At 42.6% G+C, this 19,653-nt stretch overlaps 1 protein-coding gene across 4 annotated transcripts in view; it reads right to left on the bottom strand.

Annotated features, from left to right (window-relative positions):
- ST8SIA4 (ST8 alpha-N-acetyl-neuraminide alpha-2,8-sialyltransferase 4) overlaps positions 1 to 19,653 on the bottom strand; it is a 235,117-nt gene that overhangs the window by 188,278 nt on the left and 27,186 nt on the right. The window contains exon 1 of one of the 4 annotated variants that reach the window (XM_033929188.1): positions 2,902 to 3,615. The exons of 1 other annotated variant lie outside the window; for it this stretch is intronic. In XM_033929188.1, the coding sequence (XP_033785079.1) occupies positions 2,902 to 3,014 (113 nt within the window). In that variant the 5' untranslated portion in view covers positions 3,015 to 3,615. Of the gene's footprint in view, positions 1 to 1,203; positions 1,477 to 2,901; positions 3,616 to 19,653 lie in introns of those variants that run through there. 2 more of the 4 variants (XM_033929189.1, XM_033929190.1) reach the window with 2 other exon arrangements.

The following is a 19,653-nucleotide window of genomic DNA, read 5'->3' as shown; positions in this document are numbered from 1 at the left end:
GCTATACCCGTGTGCGCGTTTTACACGGGTGCGCGTTATCTGCGTGAAAATACGGTACTCCTTGATATGAGGTCCTCGATGGGATTCTGTTATCTCTCCCATCGCACTTTCAGTTTATGCAATGCTGCATGGCTTATATTCCGTGACAGCTGTCATACTCGCCTTATTGGCTCCCCATCCATTTCCAAATACAGTTCAACTCCTCTTACTGGCCTAAAAGTGCATTCACTCTGCAGCCCCTCAATATCTCTTCACACTTATCTCCCCCCTTGAACTCCATTTATTGGGCAAGTCACTCCTATCTGTACCCTTCTCCTCCACTGCCAACTCTAGACTCTGACCCTTCTTTCTTGTTGATGCATATCCATGGAACAACTGCCTGAGTCATTATGTCAGGCTCCATCTCTATCATATTCAAATCCAATCTAAAAGCCCACCATGTCAAGGTTGCTTTCAACTCTTAACTCACATTTACTATAAATTACCTTTATCCATCCTATCATTCTCTCTGCAAGTAACTCCCCAACCCCTACATGTCCTGTCTGTCTAAATTAGATTGTAAGCTCTTTTGGGCAGGGACCATCTATTACATGTTAGATGTACAGCGCCGTGTACGTCTTTCAACGCTATAGATTTGATAAATAGCAGTAGTAGTTACTGATGTTTTCTCTAGTGCTGTTTTCAATGGGCTATTTGTAAATATGAAGAAAGAAATAATGGTGTAGATGATTAAAAAAATACAAAGCTAGTGAGCAAGATGACTGAAAGACAATTTCACTATGAGAGGTTTTGCTGTGATCACTCTTAATTCCTCTCAAGTTCTTGGGCCTCTACGCATCAGCTCACACTAGTGCTATAACAAAAGAACAATGCCTTTTCCATTCTTAAGTGCTGGTGGGTACATTCTTAATTGGGACCATACCAAGGAAAGGGTAATAGACATCTGCTCCGGCATTTCTCCAGGAAGGGGAGGATTTTTCACTTTATGAAATCAAATGTTTGTTATACCTTGTAAATCTATTATGTACAAACACACAATGTAGTGTCTCATGTCAAACTGGCATTTTTATTTTTTTTTAATATCCCTACGAGTGTGGGACATGGAAAGGGAGAAAATATTGCTACGAATACATTTTTTTTTTTTTTTAAACTAACACTTCTGCAGGCAGGAGCGGGCAACGATCCCCCTGGCCCCCGACTGACCTGTAATTAGCAAGTTAATTAAGAAGGACGAGCGCTGCCGTGCACGCGCCTCTCTCCCACAAACCCACTTCCCCCCAACAAAAGGCTCGAGCTCATTATCAGCCGGCTCTTTCTCCTCACGCCGGCAGGTGCAAACGCTCCTTCCTGCTACTGCAATATTGTGGTGGCTGGCTACTGACGGCGAGCCGAACTGACAGCGAAGGAGAGGAAGTCTCGAGGCGTGACAAAGGAAGGCATTGCAAAAGAAAGCAAATAACCCCCCCCCCTCGTCAGCGCCGCCTCCTCCCGCTCTCCGCAGCCAGCGGCGCACAGCTGGCAAGGTGCAGGCACGCAAGACGACGGCTCTTAAGTTCGCGCCTTCTGCGTTCCAGCCTGTATCCGTCTTGCCCCCGTATCTTCTCATTCACCCCCTCTTTTTTCAACTCCATTTTTTACCCCTAACCCCTCGCTCTTTGTCATCTACACCCCCATATCCACCACCCGTCTCCTTTTCTTTCTTTTTTTTTTTTTTTTTGTTCTGCCTGCTCTAGCCACTCTCCTCAGCATCTTTCTCTGTTTCAGTCCAGTGATAGCAAGAAGGTCTGTGAAAAGCAACACCCAGTGCAATATGCAAGAAAGGCACCCAGCTTAAGATCTGTTTCAGAAGACAACAGAACAATCATTACAATTCACAGGCTTCCTCTTTCACTGTGGCTAGGAGAAAGCCAAGTAAGGAAGCGCGTGCATGGGTAGCATAAAAGCACAAGACACCTCTGTCAGAGGAAGAGGTTGAACTGAAATCAGTACACCCTCAACACCATTGCTATTATTACCACTAAAATTTAGGCTGTATTTAAAACTAAAATGAATTGTCTATTTCACATTAGGTTCGCAATTATCTAAATAAACAGAACAAAAGTTGGTACGTTTTAAAACCTTTTTCAAACTGATCTTAAGCCAAACAAGCTAAGTCCTAAAGAAAACTGGGTCTGTGTCCACCACACAAAAAGTTCTTCATCTGACACATGAAAAAGCTATGAACCGGTCTTCCTTAAATATCAAAGAAAGAGAAACTGGGGCCTGCTGGCCACAATGGAACAGCGTTCCGGAATTTATTTTTTAAACTATGATTTAAATAATAATAATAATAAAGTTATAAAGAATTAACTGCGCCAGCTTAAAAAAATAAATGAACAAACACTTCTTGTAAAATGACTTCTCAATTTGTGCAACAACAAACTTATTCAAATTTAGATATACTAAAAAGCATCCTAGCTTACATGATGGAAAACTCCTTAAACCTGTTATCATTTCACATACAGATTGCTTAACATTTTTATTTCATTACACCTCATCAAGGTGGAGAAGAAACGATGTTAAGTTTCTGTGCAAGGTACACCTAAAATTTTAAAAGGGAAGAACTGATATCTATGGTCAACGTGTTCTGAGGCATTTACATCCTTTCCTTAAACATAGGAAAATCAGTAACTTTCTTATGACATACCAAGAAAAAAAAAAAAAGCTTGCAATCTACGTTGACCTGGTACAGACTACTGTATTTTGCTAATGCGTTTTAAACACACACACACACAGTTCTCCTTTTGCACACAGAACTCTCATCACACCAAATTATGATAAAGATAAGTAAAAGATCAACAGAACATGCATTTTCAACCCCAACAGATGCTAAACTACATTGGTGCAGTTCACATTTTTTACCCTGTCAGTTGCGTTTCCTGGTGCTCTTCTGTTCTTGCAATTTCTTTTGTCTTATAAAAGATCAGCAGAATACTTATTGTGCAAATTGTCCATCTTTTCCTTATTGAACGCATGTCGTTTTCCAAAAGGCAACTTCCCCTTTGTTTTCTTTGGGGGAGGCCAAAACAAATAATTTTTGCATTAAGAAAGTAACTGCGAACCGATCTTATTGTATAGAACCTGAGGCTTTGACTAGCTCTTCAGTAAAATAGCCCTGTGCATGGGGTTTAACACAGCCACTGCACGCCGGAGAGGAGGAGCGGCGATACTCCCCCCTCTTTCTCCTACACGCCTGCTGTTAGAGAGCGTCAATTGCTGCTTTCCTCCCCCTTCCAGAGGTGAAGAGACAAGCTTGGCCAATGGGCAGGGAGCTGCGGGGCGGGGCTTGCATACGAACTTTCAAACCTCTCTGGCTGGATGGGGGAGCGCACGCGTTCGCTGCAGCTACGAGACAGGCTGAGCCTTTCTTGGAGCGTTGTCTACTTCTGCTGGGCAAAAGTCAGAATGTGGTTGGTGTCAGAAGATGGGAGAATGGAAAATCTGCCAGAACCTGAGATATATGGCCAACTCCTCCCGACAATTATTATCTTTGCGATTTTAATGAGGCGGAGTGTCTCTGGATGCACGTAGCCAACTTTAACATGGTGCAGCACCCATGCCTAGGAATATCTTAGCAGCGAGACGCTGCGCCTGAGTGGGGAGAATTTTCTTGCCGCAGCTGGGTAATCTGCTGGATGTAGTTAAAGCCTCGGATAGGACCGGGTAAAGGTAGAAGCGATCCTGTCTTTTGCTCCGCCTGAGGAAGTGTGGGGAGATCAGCCAACAACCAGGCCCCAAAGTCCTTCATCCATTGCGGATCAGAACGGGTGGGGGCGTGAAAAGCATTGTTACTGAAAACTCAGACGTGCTAACCTCCTCCCCTTCTGTCAGTATTTTTTGTGTTTGTTTTCTGTAGGAAAGGACACAGACAAGCTTCAGCAGTCCGGCCATTTCACTGCACAGGGAATTGTATATCTACGCGAGGGTCTGGGTAAAACCAGGATTTGCAGGATCTCTAGGATCCTCATAGACTTGTATTGAGATCCTGGTAAAATTGTAGGATTTTCCAGGATCCTGATCCACCTTAACAGCAGACCTCCTCTTTTTTTGATTGCCACAGCTGCTGCTATGCATTTACTGGAGTCCCCTGCAACGCCGTCTTCTCCTTCTCTGCCGGTCCCCCCGCTCTTCTCTTCCTGTGTGGGTGGACCGGCAGAGAAGGAGAAGACGTCAACGCGGGGACTCCCTTTAGTTTAGAATGACAACCAGACAGCAGTAAAAATAGGCTTGCAACTCCGTCTTCTCCTTCTCTGCAGGTCCCGCCCCTTATATGTTCTTCTCTTCCTGTGTGGGCGGACCAGCAGAGAAGGAGAAGACGTCAACGCGGGGACTCCCTGCTGAATGACAGCCAGAGGAGCAGTAAAAAATAGGCTATAACTTATCACACAGAGGGGGGGGGGGGGGAAAGAACAATACTTTGGATTTAGAATTTCAGTAACCTGGTCAATGTTATTGAAACTAATTATTCAGATTTATTCAATTTTTTATACTGTTCACTCGGGGGATCTCTGAATGGCTTACATGAATTTATTCAGGTACTCAAGCATTTTTTCCTGCATGTCCTGGTGGGGCTCACAATCAATCTGGGGCAATGGGGGGAGGGAGGGGAGGTTTAAGAAACTAGCCCAGGGTCACAGGAGCAGCCTGGGTTTGTACCCACAACCTCAGTGTGCTGAGGCTGTAGCTTTAACCACAATGCCACACTCTCTCCTAGGCAAATTAATGTTACTGTTTTGCCATTAATATTTCACAACCTGCAGCAGGAGAAGATAACACCTTATGGATGGACTAATGTGTGAGACTTGAAAAGGTGGAATCTCTCTTGTACCAGAAAATGTTTGTGTTCAAATTTAACATGACTACAAGGTGCACTATAGATTATTGTCCTCGCCCCATGTTTCTTGGACATGAGTTTTTCAACTTTAACCCAGAATGTAAATTAACTTCAGACATCCTGTAAAAGAAGTGCAAAACACTTCTGCCTGCAGTTACACCAGCTGCAACACGGTTTTGCTTTTTGTGTGGCTTTGAGGGATACATGAGTGTAGGGTTACCAGACATCCAGATTCCCCCAGAAATGTCCTCCTTTTGAGGACGTCTGGAGATCCAGATGGCTTTTGAAAACCCGACAGGCAGCAGGGGGCAGGGTTAGGGTGGGATTGGTGACGGGACTGGAACATGATGGGGTAGGAATAGGTGGGTCCAGGGTGGTCCGGATTTCCAAATGGGTAATCTGGTAACCCTACCTGAGTATACTCCAGCCCCCTCATTCTGGCTCTAGCAGTGCCACCTGGCCTCCTTTATATAGCATCAAGAATTGGTTGACAGAACTCCCTGGGACTGGCCTCCTAAACATAGAGGGCTAGGGCAAGGTGCACAATAATCCATACCAGGATTCTGCAATTCTGACCCCAGGAATGGGCTGTATCCCCCTGGATTCAGCACCCTTCACCACCTAAAAGGCTAGAAACATCCATTCCATGCACTCTTTCCCTATCAAAAGCACAGGAAATGCCAGGATCCTACAATTCTGACCCCCAGGAAGGGCTGCATCTATCTGGATTCAGCACCTTTAACCACCATAAGGCTAGAAACATCCAGTCCATGCACTATTTCCCCGTCAAAAGCACAGGACTTACTAGGATAATGCAGGATATCCAGGATCCAGCAGGATCATAGAAAAATGACTGAAAAGGGCTATAGCCCACCAAGAAGTATTTTCTGTAGTCGCTATGAAACTTCCCTCCCCTGATTTTCAGCGGATGTCCTCTGGTGGTCAAGGGTCCTATGAGACAGAAGATACCATCTTCCGACTCGGTATGGCCCGTGATGTACTTAAATGTTTCAATCATGTCTCCCCTCTCTCTTCGTTCCTCAAGTGAATAAAGCTGCAATTTATTCAGCCTTTCTTCATACGTGAGATCCTTGAGCCCCAAGACCATCCTGGTGGCCATTCGCTGAACCGACTCAATTCTCAGCACATCCTTCCAGTAGTGTGGTCTCCAGAATTGAACACAATACTCCAAATGAAGTCTCACCATGGATCTGTACAGCGGCATTAAGACCTCAGGTCTCCTGCAGACAAAACCTCTACGGATACAACCCATCATTTGCCTTGCCCTGGAGCAAGCATTCTCCACTTGATTGGCAGCCTGTTAGGATCCTGCAATTTTGACCCCAGGAAGGGCTGTATCCCCCTGGATTCAGCACCCTTCACCACCTATAAGGCTAGAAACATCCATTCCATGCACTCTTTCCCTATCAAAAGCACAGAATATGCAGAATGTGTCAGGATGTACCAGGATCCTGCAATTCTGACCCAGGAAGGGCTGCATCTATCTGGATTCAACACTCTTAACCACCTATAAGGCAGGAAACATTCATTATCCCAGGACAAGCAGGCAGTCTATTCTCAACATATGGGTGACGTCATCCACGGAGCCCGGATGCAGACAGCCTCGCAAGCAGACTTGCTTGTAGAAATGTAGAAGTTTGAGTCAGCCGCATCGCGCATGCGCGACTGCCTTCCTGCCCAGCACAGGGCGAGTCTCCTCAGTTCTTAGTTTTCCGCGGAGCCTAGAAGTCTGTACTTTGAAACTCTGCATTGAACTTCATTCGTTTCGTGCCTTCTCTCACCGCGGTTTGTGTTCTTTTTAGTCGCGAATCGCTGTGTTACTTTCTTAATTTTCCTTTTTTTAAGAAAAAAAAAAGCAGAAGAAAATTTATTTTGATTTTTTCCTCATTGCCTGACTGGCGGGCCAGGCCGCAGCCTGCGGGCTTCGATTTTGCAATGGCTAATTTCTCTCCTATGTCCTGGCCAGTCACGGGCTTCAAGCAGTGTAGCCAGTGCCAGCGTGCGATTTCTCTTACACCGCTGGTACCTCAAATGCCTTGGGCCTGACCATAATCGTAAGAAGACTTGAGGCGGTCCAGAGGAGGGCGACGAAAATGATAGGAGGCTTGCGCCAGAAGACGTATGAGGAGAGACTGGAAGCCCTGAATATGTATACCCTAGAGGAAAGGAGAGACAGGGGAGATATGATTCAGACGTTCAAATACTTAAAGGGTATTAACGTAGAACAAAATCTTTTCCAGAGAAAGGAAAATGGTAAAAACCAGAGGACATAATTTGAGGTTGAGGGGTGGTAGATTCAGGGGCAATGTTAGGAAATTTTACTTTACGGAGAGGGTGGTGGATGCCTGGAATGCGCTCCCGAGAGAGGTGGTGGAGAGTAAAATTGTGACTGAGTTCAAAGAAGCGTGGGATGAACACAGAAGATTTAGAATCAGAAAATAATATTAAAGATTGAACTAGGCCAGTTACTGGGCAGACTTGTACGGTCTGTGTCTGTGTATGGCCGTTTGGAGGAGGATGGGCAGGGGAGGGCTTCAATGGCTGGGAGGGTGTAGATGGGCTGGAGTAAGTCTTAACAGAGATTTCGGCAGTTGGAACCCAAGCACAGTACCGGGTAAAGCTTTGGATTCTCGCCCAGAAATAGCTAAGAAGAAAAAAAAAAAAATTTAAATTGAATCAGGTTGGGCAGACTGGATGGACCATTCGGGTCTTTAACTCCCGTCATCTACTATGTTACTATGTTACTATATTCCGAAGTCGTGCAAGCCCTGTGCTATTCTTCAACCTCGAGCCCTTAAACGTCGTCGAGTTTTAGTGGAAATACTCTTCAGCATGGACTCTTCACTGATACCCTCAACCTCAAGTTCTGCCTTGGTCCCATCTTCCAGCGAAGGTCCTCCTGCTTCCACAACTCCAACCTTGAGTCTCATCAGACCGTCCTCGTTTGGATCGTCTTTAGCCTTGAGTACACCTGCTTTATCTTCCCCTGAGATCCCCTTAGGTCAGATGCCTAAGCAGAAGGCTTCTGCGGTGGTCCTTAAGCTTTCCAAGACCTCAAAGTTCAGGCACATCTCCACTGCCACCTTGGAGCCTTTAGCCTCAGCAAGTGGTCCAGTTTCAGACGTGGATCCACCTTTGCAGGCTTCTCTCCAGACCATGTTGGAGCAGCACTTTGTTCATTTACTGAGCAAATATGGTTCTGCCTCGACATTGCCTCCTGTCATCCAGCCTGGGCAATCGGCAGTCTCCGGCGATGTCAAGTCCCTGCCTGTGCCTCAAGCTGAAGCTTCGCACTCTATGTAAGGAGCAGAGTCTTTGCGAGTGTCTGGTCTGACATCTACACACTCTATGCAAGGAGCAGAGTCTTTGCGAGTGTCTGGTCTGGCATCTACACATTCTATGCAAGGAGCAGAGTCTTTGCGAGTGTCTGGTCTGGCATCTACACATTCTATGCAAGGAGCAGAGTCTTTGCGAGTGTCTGGTCTGGCATCTACACATTCTATGCAAGGAGCAGAGTCTTTGCGAGTGTCTGGTCTGGCATCTACACACTATGCAAGGAGCAGATTCTTTGCGAGTGTCTTGACAGGAATCCTCACACTCCATACAAGGAGCTGAGTCTTTGGGAGTGCTTCGAGATTCCCTGATCCAATCCACTGTGTTTCAATCTCCAACTTCTAGCCCTATCCATTCATCAGCAGCATTGCCTGTTTCCATACATAGGGCGAAGTCTCTTCGATCCTCGAGACCTGCTTCCAGGCACCACTCTTGTTGCCGATCAAGGCCTTCATCGAGACATCCATCGAGGTGCAGCTCTTCTAAAGAGCAGCCTTCTTCGTCTAGGCCTCATTTCAGACCTTCCAGCTCTTCGAGGCCTCCAACTCCTCGCTCGAGGTCACCATTTTCAGACCCTGAGGAATCAGCTGCTTCCATTGCCTCCTCCAAGTTTCCATATTCTTTGGATTGTCACTTCTCCTGAGAGGCTTCACCTTTGTTCTCAAGGTCATCGAGTCCCTCACGAGGCAAGGCCTTGGTAGATCAGCTGTCTTTCTTTCTCTTCCTTTCTTCGTCAGATGGTTGATGACCTGGAAATTCAGTTAGATGCTGGTTCTAAAGAGTATTTTGAGGTTTTGCATGTACCTCACCATCCTGCACAGTCACGTCAGCTTCCTCTTAACAAGCTTTTGTATCAAGCTTTCAATCGTTGTCTGCAGACTTTCTGCTATACCTGCTGTTCCAGGCAAATTGGACTCAAGGTATAGAACTCTGTATTGTAAGGGTTTGAGACTTCACAATTATCTCATCAATCCCTCCTTGTGGAGTCTTCTTTGCAAAGAACCCATCCTTCCAGGGTCTATGCTACAGTTCCTCCTGGAAGGGAGGGTAAGTCCATGGACACCGTCTTTATTAAAATGCTATGATGTCCTCCAAAGTCCTCAATTACAATTTTGTCTTCATTACTTATCTCAAGTTCCTTATTGATCTTCTCCCAGGTTTTCTCAAGAACCTAGATCAACATACACATTTCGAGTTCCAAGAAGTCACTGCTACTCTGTCACAACTCAGATTGCATTTTCTCCAGTCATCTAATGATGCCTTTGAGCTGTCGGCTACGGCCATTGCTTTCTCTCCGCTTGGCCTGGCTTTGCACATAGCCAACATTCCTTGTCAGGGCAATGTCCTCTTTGATTAATCCATAGAGGCTGCCACTAAGCAATTGTCTGAACATGAAAAATTTTTTCCTTCCATTGTCAGACCAAAGCCAGCTCCTTCAAACCCTTCACGCCCTACTCCTGTTTTCCAGAGGTGTTATACTCCAAGGGCAGCTCCTTACACTTGAGCACCTCCCAAGAAACCACAGCAATAGATACTTCAGTCTTCTGCTACACTTAAGGCTTCGCAGCCTTTTTGACTGTCTAAAACAGAGCATAACTTCCATCGTTCTGCCTCTGTTCTTCCTTCCCCCCCCCCATAGGATCCGACCTTTGGGTGTTGTCAATACTCAGAGAAGGATACTCTCTTCATTTCACTCAGTTGAACAGCAGAGCAGGGGGTTTTACTCCCGTTCCTTCCTAGTTCCGGAGAAGACAGGATCTCAGGGCTATCAACAAATTTTTCGTCACAGAAAAATTTTGCATATTGTCCCTGGCGTCCCTTTACCCCCATCTAGATCAGAACGATTGATTATGTTCTCTGGATCTCAAGGAGGCTTAGACTCGCATCCCCATTCATCCGACCTCCCGTCAGTACCTCAGATTTCGGGTGGGGAATCTGCATTACCAATACAGAGTGCTAGCCTTTGGCCTGGTTTCATCTCCCAGAGTGTTCACCAAGTGCATGTTGGTGGTAGCAGCAGCTCTACGGAACCATGGTCTCCAAGTTTTCCTACCTAGATGACTGGTTCATCAAAGATTCAGCATTTCAGGGGGTTATTGTAGCGACCCAACGGACTATGTGGTTCCTACAAAGCTTGTGATTTCAAATCAGCATTCGCAAATCCCAACTTCTGCCTACTCTGAATCTACAGTTCATCGGAGCTGTTCTGGACACTATCTACCTAAGAGCATTCCTTCCGCAACAACGTCTGGAGGCTTTTCTTCAACTCTGTCATGCAGTGTCTTCCCGCTCTTCAATCTCACCGAGATACATGATGGTACTACTAGGTCACATGGCCTTCACAGTACACGTGTTTTGTTTTTTTGCCAGATTTCACCTCAGCATTCCTCTGTGGACCCTGGCATCTCAGTGGATGCAGGCTTGCATCACAGGTAAAACCAGAGATAGATTCACTTGGGTATGCCAGCAGGGACATGCTAGCCCCCTGCTTGGCATATGGTTGTAAGTTCTACTCTCCATTGCATATTCTGAATTTGCAATATATTTCTTTCTGCTATGCATTTGCTGCTGTAATTTTGTAAGTCTTTATACTAACAATAAAAAAATATTGTCTGGTTTTGGAAAATACAATGCCGTCTCGTAGTCATTCCAATGAAATAAACAAAGCAGCATTTACTTCAAACATAAAGATAAAAATGCATATACACGTCTCCCTCTATATTTGTGGGGGTTAGGGCCAGAGCTGGCCCAAAAATATGGAAAAATTGTGAATAACTTTTAGGGCTGACTTTTACCCACTTCTGCCTCCCGGATGTCTCTACACTTTATCTAGTGGTGAATCAGGGCAGGAGCAATTATTCTATGCACCTGCCCCATGCTGAACTACCACTTCCTGCTGTAGTCTCATGAGACTGCAGGAACGCAGGCAGCCATTTTTGTTGATTGCTCTGCATGGGTCAGGAGCTTAGGAAGATTTCTCTTGCTCCACCACTAAGCCACCATGTACGGTGTGGAGAGGTCCAGGAGGTGGGGGTGGATCAAGGTTTAGAAACTTGTGAATAACCAAAGTTGACAGTCTTAAACCTGTGAATTTGGAGGGAGAAGTGTAGAGTATTTTCTACTCATGGTAAAACTTAAATGACTGACTCTTTAAAGAACAAAAAAATAAGATGCATAGAGGAGGCATACTGCACTGGGAGTAAATTATAAACATAAAGACAAAGCGGGGGAGGGGTGTGGGAACCCATACAAAGTCTTGGATACAACCATGGTCACCTTGCTGGGAAGACTGGTCATTGGAGCCAACTTTTCAAAAATGACGGAATGCTAAACCCCATGGAAATGACCTATCTCTAGGCACGCTCAAGGAGTTTGTTCAATAGTGGTGCTCAAGCACCCACAGAGCTGGCTCCTATGAGACTGGTCTTTTATTTGCTGTCATTTATTATGTTGTTGTTAAACACTAGGGGGCTCATAATCGAAACATAAGAACGTCTAAAAAATGGCCTAAATCGGCACATGGACGATCAGTAACAAAAAACGTCCCAAGTGCCGATAATCAAACAGGGTTTTAGACGTATTTAAAAATGACTTAGGCCTTCACAGTGCTGCTGAACGACCAGAGCTAAAAAGGGTGTTTTAGGAGTGGTGAGGCAGAAAGTTCTTTATAGTTCCAGACCTGGCCAAATCCACGGCCTTGAAGAGAAAAGCATTTCTTTCCCATCGACAGGAGCTTAAAGATATAGGAGCCAAATATGGTCTTATGTATCCAGCAAGGATGAAAGTGACCTACAACAACCGCACATCTTCATATACTGACCCTAAAGACTTAGTTGCATTTCTGGAATCTTTAAAAATGCGCTGACATGATTTGCTGCAAACATACTCACTTGTTTCTCAGTTATATCGCAAATATTGATAAGCACACCAATTTTCAAGTTATTGATATTGTATGGGTGTGGGGTTCTTTGCTAGCTTTCCCATTTGTGTTATATCTTTATGCTCACAGGAGCACCCATAAAAATTTTTAACTCTATCTATGAGAATGTGATCCTTTGTGATGACATTTATTACTTTTTCTCTACTACCTATATGCTCTTTCTTTTACTTTCTGACAGGAGTGTCTACCTTAAATATTATCTTTGCTATATACACACATTGAACATGTGCAAAATATACTGCAATATAGTAATTTATTTAAAAGATTATGGCTGACTTGCATATTTTTTCTTTTAATGTGAATGGACTAAATCATCCCATTAAGAGGAAAAAGATAGCTAACTATATTTTTAATAAGCACCCTGATGTGGTTTTTTTACAAGAGACTCACCTGCCTCTCGCTGCTGCCTTAAAATTTCATTTAAAGGGATACTCCTCTCACTTTTATTCTCCTGCGACCCAGCGTAAGAAAAATGGAGTCTCAATATTTTTCCATGATAAACTCTCTCCTGTAGTTCACTCTTCTACGACGGACAAGGATGGAAGATGGTGCTTGGTGCACGCTGCGTTGCACTCAGTGAACTTTGTGTTCCTTAACATTTATGCTCCAGTCCTAGACCACCCAGAATTTTTCCAAGACCTTCAGATGGCGTTAGTAGAATACAGTTCTTGCCCTTTAGTACTTGGAGGCGATTTCAATCAAATTCAAGATATTTATATTGATAGATCATCTTCTTGCAAACCCTCCAAATCCAAGTCATTCACAGCCTTACATGCCCTTAAAGATGCCTTCTCCCTTGTAGATCCATGGCGTTTGTTTAATCCAAAGGGTAGAGAATACTCTCACTTCTCACCACCTCATAATACCTACTCAAGAATAGACTTCTTTCTTATATCCTCCTCTCTCATTCAGGACCTGGCAAACAATGTTATTCACCCAATCTCTCTTACAGATCATGCGGCCACCTCCCTACACCTACTTATCTCTGCCCCCCGCAAAGAATCTTCTTCTTGGAGACTAAACAATGCTTTACTCTTAGACTCAGAAATAGCTGACAAAATTCAATCTTTCACTGCTGAATTCTTCGAACTTAACTCCAAAGATCCAGAAATTTGCCCATCCATTGTCTGGGAGGCTTATAAAGTCTCCCTTAGGGGTGAACTTATCAATCTCGCCTCTTGGAAAAAGAAACAATCCATGAAAAAAGAGAAAGACTTAGAATCTTCTATCAAAGAGTTAGAACTACAACATATGTCTACCCACTTACATGATCCATCTATTTTTCAACGTATACAAAATCTTAAATACGAATTTAACACTTTAGTTTCCAGTACTGCTAGACGGGATATTTTTATCTCAACCTCTGGACATTATATGGGAGACAACCTTATGGGACGCCCTTTGGCTAGATATCTTAAAACCAAATCCAAACGCCTACATATCACAGCCATTCAAAACCCAATGGGGCAGATGGTTAAAACCCGGTCTCTGATCTCTTCTCAATTTGAAAACTTCTATACTACTTTATATAAATCTGATTTTTCTGCTTCAGAATCGGGGATAGACTCTTTTCTTGCTTCTTTGGTTCATCCGACCTTATCGGACTCTGTGAAATTGAAACTGGACTCTCCCATTACTGTATCTGAAATAGAAGCCGCAATATCAGCTATGCCTACCGGCAAAGCCCCAGGTCCTGACGGGTTTACCAATGAATTTTTTAAGCAGTTTCGTAATCTTCTGGCTCCTCATCTTCTTTCTTACTATGAATTCCTCCACTCTGATCCAGACAAACAATTCAACTTCACTGAGGCCACTATAGTAGTCATTCCCAAACCTGACAGAGACCTTACCTTGGTTAAAAACTTTCGCCCCATTTCTCTTCTTAATTTAGATTACAAGATCATGGCAAAACTTCTTGCACTGAGACTCAACAAAGTGATCCCCTCTCTTATTCACAAAGATCAAACGGGGTTTATTAAACAAAGGTTTATAGGAGACAATATACGCCTCTTTCATCATATTAATGCCCATGCTAAAACACTCTCAGATCCCGTAATCGGTTTAGCCATAGATGCCGAAAAGGCCTTTGACCGAGTTGAATGGCCTTTTCTATTCCAAATTTTAAAGTGGTACAATTTTGGCCCGTTCTATACAGATTGGATTAAAACTTTATATCATCAACCCACAGCTCACATTTTAATTAATAATTCTCTCTCCAACAAATTCTCCCTACATAGAGGCACTCGCCAGGGCTGCCCTCTGTCGCCGCTGCTATTTAATTTAGCGTTGGAACCTCTCCTCTCTGCTATCCGACAATGCCCAACAATAACAGGAATTGAAACCACTTATTGTCATATCAAATTAGCAGCATACGCTGATGATGTCCTTCTCTTTATCCGAGATCCTGTTGCTTCCCTTCCCTCACTCGTTAATATTGTCTCTCATTACTCCAAGCTTTCTGGATACTCAGTTAACTGGGAAAAATCAGAAATTTTCCCTCTTAATGATCTTATTTACCCCTCAGATCTCGCCCAATTTCCCTTCACGTGGTCACACGGAGCTGTAAAATACTTGGGAGTGTTAATACATAAAGATCCGATTCAAACTCAAGATCTAAACATATCTAAAATTAAAAGTTTAGTTCTTAACACCCTGTCTCGTTGGTCTCCACTCTTCCTTTCATGGTGGGGCAGAATAGCTTCTATCAAAATGACCCTTACTCCTCAGATAAACTATACCCTCTCAATGCTTCCCTCCTTATGCAAGAAGAAATTTTTTCATTGGTTGAATAAGAAAATATCTGACTTTGTGTGGAACAACAAAAAACCTCGTATTGCTCTCGACAAGCTGAAAGCCTCTAAAATTAATGGGGGTTTGAATGTACCAGATTTTCATTTTTATTATATCGCATCATTGGCCAAATATGGAGCCTATTGGATTATTAACCCTAGTACCCAAGACTCACCAACCTGGTTTGACCTGGAACGGTTTTTATGTGCACCATTACATGTTTCATGCTTGTTGACGGTGCCAGTGCCCAAACTTTTGAGAAAATACTCCTTATTGAGTGCAACGCATCATGCCCTTCACATACTAGACGTAATCGCAGAGATTTCAATTAAAGACAGTCCACTCTTGTCCATTTGGAATAACCCCAAAATCCAAATCAATAGTAAATCTCTTTCATGGAAAAGGTGGCAGCGGGCTGGTTTGTGGTCTCTCCATCAGATAACCACTCTCACTTCGTTTGTTCCCTTTGTCACAATTTGCTCTACTTACTCATTGTCTCCTTCTGCTTACTCACAGTGGCTTTCTCTTACTAAGACGTTATCTTCTATGTCTATACGCTTTGATTATATGACATCCATTCACACCTTGTATCACTGGTCCACATTGGCTATATCAAAAGGTAAAGCGATATCTCTCTTTTATAGTATTCTAAGAGATCACTCTTTCACATTTTCCTCTCATTCCATGAAACATTGGGAATCTATGCTGACAACCTCACTTACTGATGTTGACTGGGAACTCTTCTGGTCATCGACAAACCGACCTCTTTTATCATCCAGAGTCTCACAATCAATGTTCTTCATTATGTGGAATGCGGTATGGACACCCTTTCGGATGTGGAAAGCTAACCTAAAACAAGACTCTATATGTTGGAATTGTATGAAAGAAGCTGGGACTCTTGATCACATGCTTTTTCACTGTGCTAAAGTTCGTTCCTTTTGGACATGCATTTGGGACACCATAAAGTCTATTACCAATTGTTCAGAAGAAATTTCCTTTGACATTATAATTCTCCGATCTCAACACCCTTGTTTTACACAGTCTAACTGTCCTCCTAAACTCATTGATGCAATGTTTGTGACTGCCCTTATGCACATCTTGAAAAATTGGAAGTCCTCTTCATTACTAAACTATACCTTTTGGTGGAATTCTTTGAGCATGTATCATAAATTTGAATCATATGCTTATGAAAAGAAAAATATAATTCGACTTTCCAAAAGTTTGACACAATGTAAATCACCCTGGAAATTCCTAGACTCATATGTTCAATCTATTTCATAGACACTCCTCTCTTCTTCATCTTCTTTTTCTTTACCTTCATCTTTTTCCTCATTTTATTCTTTTTCTTTCTTCTTTCAATTTCTCTTTCCTCTTATCTTTTCTTTTATTATCTTTTCATGAACAGTCCTAGTACTTTAGATCTTTTAAAACGATTCAATTCTACATTGCACAATACAACTGAATATTTGTTATACTAAATGTTTTGTTTTATTTTTTGATACCCTGTACTTGAACTGTTTCTTATATTTTTTCAAAAAACTCAATAAAAAATATTGAACTCAGGAGTGGTGAGGGTGGGATTTGGGCTGTCCTAAACTTAGTTGTACTGCATGTATAACCAAAGGTTTTACAACACTGCGTAGACGGAACTTGGATGTTGTGATTTAGGCCATCTAAAACCAGGTCTAAGTCCACAAAAGGTATCCAAAGTGACCAGATAAGCACTTCAGACACAAAGTATAGACCCCCACACATAGCCCCAGTGATCACTGACCCCCCCCCCCCCCCATAAAAACATAATAACAACTTTACAAATCTGCCTTCAGAACATCAGCACCTGGCAGCCTGGCATAGGAAAGCCTAGTAGAGCTGCACAGAGGTGAATTAAGTGGTCTTGGGGGTGGGTTAGTGAACCATGGAGAGGAGGACCCAGGCCCATAAGCCATTCTAATCACTGCATTCATGGAGAAACGTGCAACCCCCCAAAAAAAACAAACCCTTTGTACTGCCATATAAGTGGCTCCTGCAGCCATAAGGGCTATTGTGGTGGTAGATAGGTGGGTCTAATAGATTCTGGGAGTGTTTTGTGTGGCTCACCATGACCTATAAGGGAGCTGTTATGAGATGTTTATGTGGTACCATTTTTGTGAAGTGCACAGCAGTGCCCTGTAAAGTACCCCACTATTCTGTTGCCATGTCTGGGTGTCCAGTCCCTTACTTTTCTGGCCCCTCCCATGTCCAAAAGGTCTTTTTCTAGGTGTTTTTGACTTGAACAAATTTTTGGACAAAAATGGGGTATAAAGATGGACGACTTAGCGGTCTGGACGATCAGACGGCTGGCTATACAGTTGGATGATTTTCTAAAAAAAAAAATATGCTGGATGATTTTTTGAAAATGGACCTTTTCCCGTGTCCGAGACGGCTTGTGAGTTAGGCCAAAATAGACTTAGACGTGTCTTTTAATTATGCCCCTCCTAGGTTACTTAGGGATGTACATTCATTTGCCTGAAACAACAGGAAAAAACTGACATTTTTGGATTCTGCTGTCACAAAGCATGCATACGCTTTGTGAAGAGTATGCATCTCTGGGAAATAGTGTGCAGTTTTCTGTTAGTGTGAGGTAGAAAGATCAGTTGAAACAGAAACATGGATTTTAAGTTAAAACACTCATTTTCTGCCTTATTAACCTGCCAAATATGTCTGCACAACTAATAATGTAGCAACAGCTAAGAATCCCATTTCTGACCTGGGAAGAAAATTACTCTTAAGAGGCCTGATCCAAGGGAAGCTTTTTCCACAGGTAAAGGCAAATGGAGGTTGTAAGTTCCATAGCAAACAGTTTATAGTTAATTTCATTTATATCCTGCTTTATACAAAAGCAGGGCACAGCAAATTCATACATACTAATATAACAACATCGCACACACAAACAATGAAAACATTAATTAGCGTCCAGTGCTCAATCTTAAAACAAAATGCTCAATCTCCATACTTCATTTTACTGAATAGTTATCATCTTTTCAAAAATCGTTTAAAAATTTGTAAATTTCCCTGCTGATGTATATACAACGGAACCATATTCTACACACAAGGTCCTATACTTGAAAACATATTTGCTCTGGTGACATGCAGTCTTAAATGCTTCAATGTTGGAACACGTAGAGCAGCACGATCAAGAGCACAACTTGGGAAGCAGCACATACAGTGGAATATTATACACCAAATACTTTGGCGCCATTTGATTTACACAAAGATAAAACATCAACAATAACTTTTAACGTATCCTATATTCCATCTTCAACCAAACCAAGTTTACGCCTCCCCACTCTAAAGAGTATTCTGATTAATGTGTTTTACGCTACCTGCAGTGTATTCATGGCTTGAGAAGAAGAAGTAAATGTTCAGTACAGTTTATTTGATATACCACAAATAGAAATCAAAGTAAAATCTAGGCTGTTTACAATAAAAAAGGAAATTGGGGAGGGGGAGTAATATTAAACACATTGACAAAACAAGGACAAAACATGACATACAGAAACAAATGGAAAGAGAGGGTATAGGGAAACATTACAATATCAAGGGTGATAATGGGATCTGGAAGAAACAAGTGTGTGTGTGGGGGGGGGGGGGGAGGTGGAGGATGGAAATACTCCAGTGATGCTAGTTAATTCAAAGTATAATTGAAAAGTTAGGTTGAAGGTGAAGAAGTATTAAAGAACATAAGAATAGCCTTACTGGGTCAGACCAATGGTCCATCTAGCCCGTCCTCATGGGGGCCAATCCGGGTCACTAGTACCTGGCAAAAACCCAAAGCCAACATGAAGTAATAGTCTTTTAATTTAAAATTTGTCATTGATGTTCACCCCTAAGGTAAAATGGAAGGGAGTTCCATAAAGTGGGAGCCATGACTGAAAAACAGGTATTCCTATAAATGTCTAGAAAAATTTGCTTAAAGGAGGGGGCAAACATAAGGTTTCGCTGAGAGGATAGAAGAGTTCTCAGGGAAGAATATGGAACCAAGAGGCTAGCCAATAAAGAAGGAAGGCCAATAGACTTAATCTGAAGGCAAAGAGCATTATATTTGTAAGGGATTCTAAAAGCTATTAGAAGAATGTGTTCTGATTTTTTTTAAAAGTGATATGATCATACTTAGAACAATGGTAAAGGAAGCGAACAGCAGTGATTTGAACGAGTTATAACCGATGGAGCTGCTTCTGTAGAAGACCAATAAGAGAATTGCAATAATCCATCTTAGAAAAAAACTAAAGAATGCAAAATACAAAGAGAATTCTGATTTAGAAGAAGGTGAATAGACTATAAACAGGAAGAGTAAGAAAGGAAGAGACAACCTTCGAAATGTGTGTGTGAAAAGATGTGTTATTATATGGTCACTCCAATAAGTTTAGTAATAGTGGAATATGAAAGTACATTACCTTCCATAGTAAAACATGGGGGCTTTAAAGGAAGAACTTCTCTAATTGATCAATCTCAAAAAATATATAATTCTTATCTTCAAAAGTAATCAAACATTTACAAGGAAATTTCAAATAAAAGGTACCACCAATTAAAGTCAGCTGAGATTTTAAGACTAAAAACCTTGCATCATAGCTGAGTGGAATGAGTCACATCAGGAAACAGTTGAATCTTTTGACCATAAATATAGAATCTTTATTACTCAAGTAAACCTTCATAAACA

The sequence above is a fragment of the Geotrypetes seraphini genome, chromosome 1 (assembly GCF_902459505.1).
Source record: "Geotrypetes seraphini chromosome 1, aGeoSer1.1, whole genome shotgun sequence".
NCBI classification, from domain to species: domain Eukaryota; kingdom Metazoa; phylum Chordata; class Amphibia; order Gymnophiona; family Dermophiidae; genus Geotrypetes; species Geotrypetes seraphini.
Note: the sequence above shows the minus strand (reverse complement) of the source record. Positions and strands in the feature narration are given on the sequence as shown.